This window comes from Clupea harengus, chromosome 25 (genome assembly GCF_900700415.2).
Source record: "Clupea harengus chromosome 25, Ch_v2.0.2, whole genome shotgun sequence".
In the NCBI taxonomy this organism is placed as follows: Eukaryota; Metazoa; Chordata; class Actinopteri; order Clupeiformes; family Clupeidae; genus Clupea; species Clupea harengus.
In genome coordinates this window covers 6,797,422-6,805,243 of record NC_045176.1, presented here as the reverse complement: position 1 = coordinate 6,805,243, position 7,822 = coordinate 6,797,422, and the positions used below count along the sequence as shown (strand labels likewise).

Genomic DNA, 7,822 nt, shown 5'->3' with positions numbered 1-7,822 from the left:
GTGTGCCTCACGATTCATTCACTCCTCAGTCCTCATCTCCATTCACCACATCAATATCACCCCGTCTGACCCCTCTAAGATCAGCGTGTGCTCTTATGCTCCTACTGACTCCTTGCTGTGTGTTTGGTTTTCAGGCAGTGGCTGTTTTGACGGCGACATACCCGGTTGGCCACATGCCATATGGATGGCTGACAGAACTGCGAGCTGTGTACCCTGCCTTTGACAAGGTATACCAGCATGGCTTAATCCAGTTATTACTGCTAATACTGTACAGCTATTTGTTGTGTGCTGTTCCATTCCACATCAAATGTGCATCGAATAAAGAGAGTGGCTCAAATCGATCCCCCTTAGGCAGACACACTACCCTACAAGCTTATTTTAAATGTAGGATCTAAATGCATTAAAAAAAAAACCTGAGCCTGTTTTTCTGAAGTTGGCACTGTTCATGCGGGTGTTTGGGGCTGCTGTACGGCGCATAACTGTGTTTACGGGTAAACACAAGCTTAGCTGAGCAGAGACAAACCGGCATGAGGAGTCTCAGGAGCTGTAATTGAGAAAATGCAGTGTGTGCTTTACTGCCGGTGAGTCAGCTCATCGCCACAGTCAAAAGATACAAACAGATGTCTACACACAGACATGGGGTTCCCGACAGCAATTTTGACATCCAGTAGATTGTGGAAATTCATATTGACAGTGCCAGTTTTGATTTAAGAATAGCTGTGGTTGTTCTCTTCAATTTTTTGACAAAAAGAATCCACAAAGTGGTTGTGAGCCTATTGTGATTGCTCTTACCAGTGTTTTGTTTGAAAACATGTTATTCCAGACTGTGCTTTTAGTGATTTCATAAAACAAATTCTGTTCCTTTTTCCCTAGAACAACCCTAGCAACAAGCTAATGAACCCCGGGACCAACATCACCAAGTCTGACATCAAGAAATTCACATTTGTTTGCCTGGCGCTGTCAATCACGGTATGACCATCCTCACTCACTGTCAATCCCTGCACTTTACTGGCCAGGGCTGTTTTTTTGCAAAAGACGCATTGTTTTGTTTCCATCAGCTACGTTTGCCACTGACACTGCATGTTTTTTATGGCAGCGGTATGTGGGTGCCCATCGTTGTTGGGCACCATCATGCTTTTAATTTAGATGCCAGTGTCAGCCTATTCCACTTCTCTGCCAGTTAGCGTGCATTAGTACTGAGCATAATACATCCCCCATTAGCTCCGCGGATGGAGCCATGGTGTCTGTGGAGGCACAGGACAGACGGACTCTGGCATGACTGGCTGAGTGTGGCATGGGTAGAGTGCAGAGGACCCCGTTGGCCTGGTGCATTAAGCACGCTTGCAGTTGATCTAAATGATTCATTGGTGCAGTTTGCTTCAGTGGTAATCGAGCTCACTCTGTATTCTACCCATCAGCCGTCCTAGAGCAGAGTGGCTTATTATGTTTTTTATGTTTATTGTCTGCACCAATATGCCAAAACAAATTCCTGGTAGGCGTATACTTACTTCGCAATAAAAACAATTCTGATTCTGATTTTGATGTGGTCTGTCTGTGTCACCCATGTTCAGAGAATAGACCTACTGTACGTCACGATGGTTTTCACACGCTAGCCGTGTTTTGTTTTTTTGCCTTTATGGTGGCATTAAATCCTAGTGTGGTTCTCTTAAAGCATCTGATTAAAAAAGAAAAGCCTGTTTGACCTAGTTTCCACAGTTTATTGTACATTTAGATGTTTTTATATGTTTTCTGTAGAAAAAGTGACATCCCAGTTTGAGTAGCCTTCCATTGTCTGTAGTGACAGTGCAGTGGGTGGTGCTGGTCGTTTTTGAGTTTGGTTGTCATAGCTACAGTCTCCTGTCAGCATCTCAAGAAATATCTCTATTTACACACTGTGGCTGTGGACATTTCCACCATCGCCTTTTCTCTCTCTCTCTCTCTCTCTCTCTCTCTCTCTCTCTCTCTCCCTCTCCCCCCTCACTCTCTATCTATGTGCTGTGTGTGTGTGTGTATTTGTATATATGTATGTGTATATATGAGTGTGTGTGTGTGTGTGTGGGTGTGTAAAGCAAAAGCGGGGATCCCACAGTTGAGACACCCTAGCCTAGGGTGTGGCCAGAGGAGGTGTTATGACTGAGAGACGAGAGGAGGTTTTACAGGGTGACTGGGTGGTGTCTACTTGCTTTCTTGCTGATGTGGGCAGACTTTAATGTGACCCAGCATGCTCGTGGTGCTGCTGGGCAGCCATGGCCCATGTTTGGGCACCGACTGCACCCAAACGTACCACTTTACTTGTGTTTGACGACTTGTTATTCCCTCCTAACTCTGTGTTTGTGTTTACTGTTTACCACCTAACTCTGTGTTTGTGTTTACTCTGTGTTTGTGGATGGATTTGGGTAAACGGTGCTTTTTTGTTTGGCCAGCTTTGCTTTTTGGTGTTCTGGACCCCACACATCTCTGAGAAGATTCTGGTGGACATCATTGGCGTGGATCATGCTTTTGCAGAGCTATGTGTGGCTCCGTTGCGAATCTTCTCCTTCTTTCCATTACCAGGTACAGTCCTCACCAACACACACCTACACAAACAGTCTTCACTAACACACACCTACACAGACAGTCTTCACTAACACACACCTACACAGACAGTCCTCACCAACACACACCTACACAGACAGTCTTCACTAGCATACACCTACATAGACATTCTTCAATCACACACACCTACACAGACAGTCTTCACCAACACACACCTACACAGACATTCTTCACTAACACACACCTACACAGACAGTCTTCACTAACACGCACCAACACAAACATATAGTGTCTGAACAGACATGCAGGTTAACACACAGATGCTTTTACATGCTCTCCTGTAGTACATCAGTCATTTTGTCACCTTGCTGTGCCGTGTCTGTTGCACACTGGGACTTGTAGTGCTCTCCTGAGACTGTTGCCAGTCGCACACTGCTTCCGCCACACAGAGACAAAACAACAAAAAGGCTTATTCAGGGTTCAGGGTTACATAAGGTCGGGGTCAGTGGCAGAGCACGGCTGCAGTGGAGAGAATCCTCCCATAGGGAAAGACAAAAGTCAGTGTGTGTGTGCTGAGGCTTCACATGGGACTTCCCAGTGGGGCCTCTTAAGAGGCTCTCATGTGCAGAGAGAGAGAGAGAGAGAGAGAGAGAGAGAGTAATAAAGAAAGAGAAAGAGGGACAGACAGAGACAGAGGCATTGAGATTGAACAGGGTTCCACTAAAGGACGAGATTCCAACAGTTCCATTGTCCGTGCGCTGACTTTACAGAAAACAAAAGCTTTTCTCTCATAAACTAAGAAATGTGTGGTGAGGAAAAAGTGTGTTCCCCTACGGTGTCTTAGTGAAGCCATGGTGAGGAACTGAAAATCTGTCTGATGCACCAGTGAAAGATAATCTGAAATGACTTCTCACCCCTCATGACTGCTATTGGAATGAATAAACTGTCAGTGAGCAGTGACCTGATCCCCCCCTCCGTCTCTCTCTCTCTCTCTCTCTCTCTCTCTCTCTCTCTCTCTCTCTCTCGACAGTGACCATCCGTGCCCACCTGACCGGCTGGCTCATGACCCTGAAGAAGACCTTTGTCCTGGCGCCCAGCTCTGTGCTGCGCATCATCGTCCTCATCACCAGCCTCATAGTGCTGCCATACATGGGGTAAGTGCACACTTCTCCAGCCTTATAGCGCTCCCTTACATGGGGTAAGTACATACTTCTCCAGCCTTATAGCGCTCCCTTACATGGGGTAAGTGAACACTTCTCCAGCCTTATAGCGCTCCCTTACATGGGGTAAGTGAACACTTCTCCAGCCTTATAGCGCTCCCTTACATGGGGTAAGTGAACACTTCTCCAGCCTTATAGCGCTGCCTTACATGGGGTAAGTGAACACTTCTCCAGCCTTATAGCGCTGCCTTACATGGGGTAAGTGAACACTTCTCCAGCCTTATAGCGCTGCCTTACATGGGGTAAGTGCACACTTCTCCAGCCTTATAGCGCTCCCTTACATGGGGTAAGTGAACACTTCTCCAGCCTCATAGTGCTGCCTTACATGGGGTAAGTGCATACTTCTCCAGCCTTATAGTGCTCCCTTACATGGGGTAAGTACATACTTCACTAGGCTTTTAGACCTCTATTGTATGGAATGCATGAAACTCAAAAAGCATTCAAACTCTGAACATTCATGATCCATTGTCCATGACCTTTTTGAAGTCTTGTGGGAAGAATACAAACCAGCTAGATAGTATTGTCCTTCCTTCACGCCCTGTAGTCATATTTTTATCTCACACAGCAAATTGGAGTAGAAATTGGAGCTCGCTAAATCTTCAGCTGGTATTATTGAAGGTTGATAATACATAGAGATACATATGATTTGTTTTTTAATGTATCATGTATATTTAAATGTATATAGTGGCGAAGAACTCACAATTCAGTGTTCAGTCTTCATCTGCTTTGTCTTTCTTGGTGACTTGATGTTTATGGAACTCTCTCTCTCTTCCTGTGAATGTGTGTGTGTGTGTGTGCGTGTGTGTGTGTGCGTGTGGTGGCTTGTTTTTGTGTGTGTGTGCGTGTGGTGGCTTGTGTTTGTGTGTGTGTGTGTGTGTGTGTGTGTGTGTGTGTGTGTGTGTGTGTGCGTGTGGTGGCTTGTGTGTGTGTGTGTGACAGTGTGCACGGGGCAACTCTGGGCGTGGGTTCTCTCTTGGCTGGGTTCCTTGGGGAGTCGACTATGGTGGCGATTGCCGCCTGTTACGTCTACCGAAAACAAGTGAGTGTTGTATCTCAGCCACTGTGCTTTCACTAAAACAAAAATGTAACAAATCAGCTGATTTTAATAATCGTTATTTTAGAAAACCTATTCAAATGTAGTTTGAATGTTCAACATGTAACCTCCCGTAACAGTAGTAATAGAAAATGACAAATCAGCTATGAGCCTCTACTCTGTATGTGGTTGAACATTAACACTCACTTTTACATTTTTTTCTGCTGTCATCTTTCCTGTTAGAAGAAAAAGAAAGATTCTGAAGGAGAGGTGGTCATCGAAGGAGAAGACTCGGCTCCCATGAATGAGGTGCACCGCGGGGGCCAGATGGATGACATTGTGGAGTTGAGGGAGGAGGAGGAGGAGGAGGAGGAGGAAGAGTGAGAGCACAGTCCTCCTGAGGAAGCACACACAGGGGCTGCCAGGACTCTCCTCACAGCCCTTGCTGGGGCAGATTTATTCCACTGGCTGCAGCTTGGCGCCCCCTGCTGGGCAGAATCAATATGGTCGCCCCATATGTACAGTGCAACCAAGAGGAACCTTTGAGTCTCTGCAGCAATCACGTGGAAGAAAAAATTACTTTTCTGCCTCCTCATATCCTCGTAATAATATTATTAATCAAACACTCACACACACACACACACACACACACACACACACACACACAAGCGTACATATTCACGTCTTCCGCCTGTTTCCTGGTAGCCACCAGGGCAGTGGATAGTGAAGATATTATTTCGTACCAAAGCAATGTTGTGTACACATATATTAATCAACTAGTTCCTTTTGCTGACATTTTATGTGCTGCCGTCCTTAACATTCATGAACCCCCGAAAGAGGAAGGAAAACGTTATATCCGCCTAAAATTTTATCTGCTTGGAAAATTTTTTTCTCTCTATCTCTCTCAAACACTCTCACTCTCTCTCTCACACACTCTCTATCTCTCTCACACACTCTCACTCTCTCTCTCTCTCTCGCACACTCTCACACTTTTCAGGCTACATCTCTGAATGTACTGTGGAATTGACCAACCATGAGGTGCCAGAGCTGTGACCTCTGACCTTTGACTTTCCTGTACAGACACAAAGGACAAGGTTTCTGGCTTTTATTATGAACCGAAATGTGTACAAAGGAAGAAAAAATGACAAAGTATTTATCTGCAGATTTCTACAGGATTTAAATATAAGTTAGTGGGGAAATCAGATTGATTCTGTTGTGAGTGAGGAGTTGGTGAGTTTGGGCCATTTAGATGACTTATTTTTTTACACTATGATGTACTAGATGTATACACAATGTGGTATAAAGATTTTGTATGAGCGTGTCATGAGCTAAACTGTGGGGTGAGGGGGTTAAACTGGACCACAAGTATTTTATTTATCTTCTTTTTTAATGAATTTGGACACTTTCTGTTTGTTTGTTTGTTTGTTTGTTTGTTTGTTTTATCTCAGGATGTACAGTGCAGAAAGTACAGTGAAGTCCAGTTTCAGACCTGCATTTCTGTTCCAAAACTGTAGTTCTCTCTCCAGTTCTCTCCATTGACTCCAATGCACAAAGTATTTAAGGTGTCTTAAGACTCTGTATGTTTTCTATAGGCTGTAATGGATAGTGAGGTCTAATCAAGTTTGTGGGGAGGTATCGGCTTTGTATTTTAAAAGCCCTGTTGAGACCGAAGCAGGGATAGTACACAGAAAAACCTGATTCTTGTCATCATTGTCAGTGTGATGAAGAAAGGGACAGTTTTATTCTTCAGTGATTAAAGAGTGGTTATGTGATTTCAAACCGTCCTGTTATGGTACTTTTTATTCCTGCCAACTGCTTGACAAATATTACCAAATGCACATCATATCTGCTTGTTACTATGGATACTCTTGGAAAGGCGATTTGGTGACAGGTCTTCATAACAGTTTCTGACATGATGGCTGACTGATGAGATGAAAAAGAAAAATAAGAATCGTTTGGTCCCAAAGGATCGTGGATTCTCTACATATAATGAAAGACGTCCAGCCATCATCCAGCTTCCAGTCCATTCTTTCACATTAACAGTAGTTGCGTTAATGGCATTCCTTTGTCTATAACTGGCAAAGAAACTATTCTTCACACTTGACAGTTGTCTGAGGTTCATTAGTACATTTACCGTATCACTGATTTATACTGTTTGCCAGAGTCCATAGGGTTAGCGTCCTCTTGTGGTCAATAACAGACACTACACATACATTTTTACTGGTTATTTAGTCATTAATCAAGCCTATTTACTTGATGCATACTTACGCCTGTTTTTCCCCCCCAATTATAATAAATTGCAAGAAATCTCAACCAAAGTTAATTTTGTAGAGTTTTTTCTTCTGAGCAATTCCTAATTTCTTTCTCTGTGTTCAGTGTTATGTTACTTTGAAATTTCTAAACCTCGTGATTTAAATTTTGAAATAGGTGCATGTCTAAAAGGTCTAAAAATGTAAAAGTAGACCCTATGGTTGTATCTACTTTTATTTGTATATGTACTGCTCCATTTTCAAATATACTGCACCCCTACCACCTTCACCATGAATCTAACATAATGATATTGCTCAGCCTCGGTCGGCCTCTCCTTAGCTTTGGATTGCTATTTGTCTATACATGTTACAACAATTCAATATTAAATCAGCTTACATATACTAAATGGGTCAACATATCAAAGTACGATAGATGCCAAATGTTCCCCATATCCCAAACCAGAGGTTTTGGATGAGAGGTTCTGAGAGAATGTTGTACAAGTTAATATGATAAACTAAGATATCCTGTACTTATCCAAATGTGCCTTGGAATAATATATATTGGTCTTGATACATCATCCTGGAAATGACTGGTAGTATTTCGTGGCAAGATACTGTACATCCAGTTAAATGCGCGCACACACACACCCACACACACTCACTGTACTACCTCTCAGAAGAGTGATATGGTCCCAAATCACACCCTACTGCATGTGGATTTGCATTTCTCAGCTGTCCTGCACTCCACTGGCCAGCAGGTGCTTAGTTCAGCCGCGTGTTTAAAC

General features: G+C 43.6%; 1 protein-coding gene across 2 annotated transcripts in view; it reads left to right on the top strand.

Moving 5' to 3' along the window:
- ankhb (ANKH inorganic pyrophosphate transport regulator b) overlaps positions 1-7,106 on the top strand; it is a 16,973-nt gene extending 9,867 nt beyond the window's left edge. The window contains exons 7-12 of one of the 2 annotated variants that reach the window (XM_031563154.2): positions 135-227; positions 874-969; positions 2,424-2,553; positions 3,566-3,689; positions 4,695-4,794; positions 5,035-7,106. In XM_031563154.2, coding sequence (XP_031419014.1) covers positions 135-227; positions 874-969; positions 2,424-2,553; positions 3,566-3,689; positions 4,695-4,794; positions 5,035-5,172 — 681 coding nt within the window. In that variant the 3' untranslated portion in view covers positions 5,173-7,106. Of the gene's footprint in view, positions 1-134; positions 228-873; positions 970-2,423; positions 2,554-3,565; positions 3,690-4,694; positions 4,795-5,031 lie in introns of both variants that reach the window. The other variant, XM_031563153.2, reaches the window with a different exon arrangement.
- The last annotated feature ends 716 nt before the right edge of the window (positions 7,107-7,822 follow it).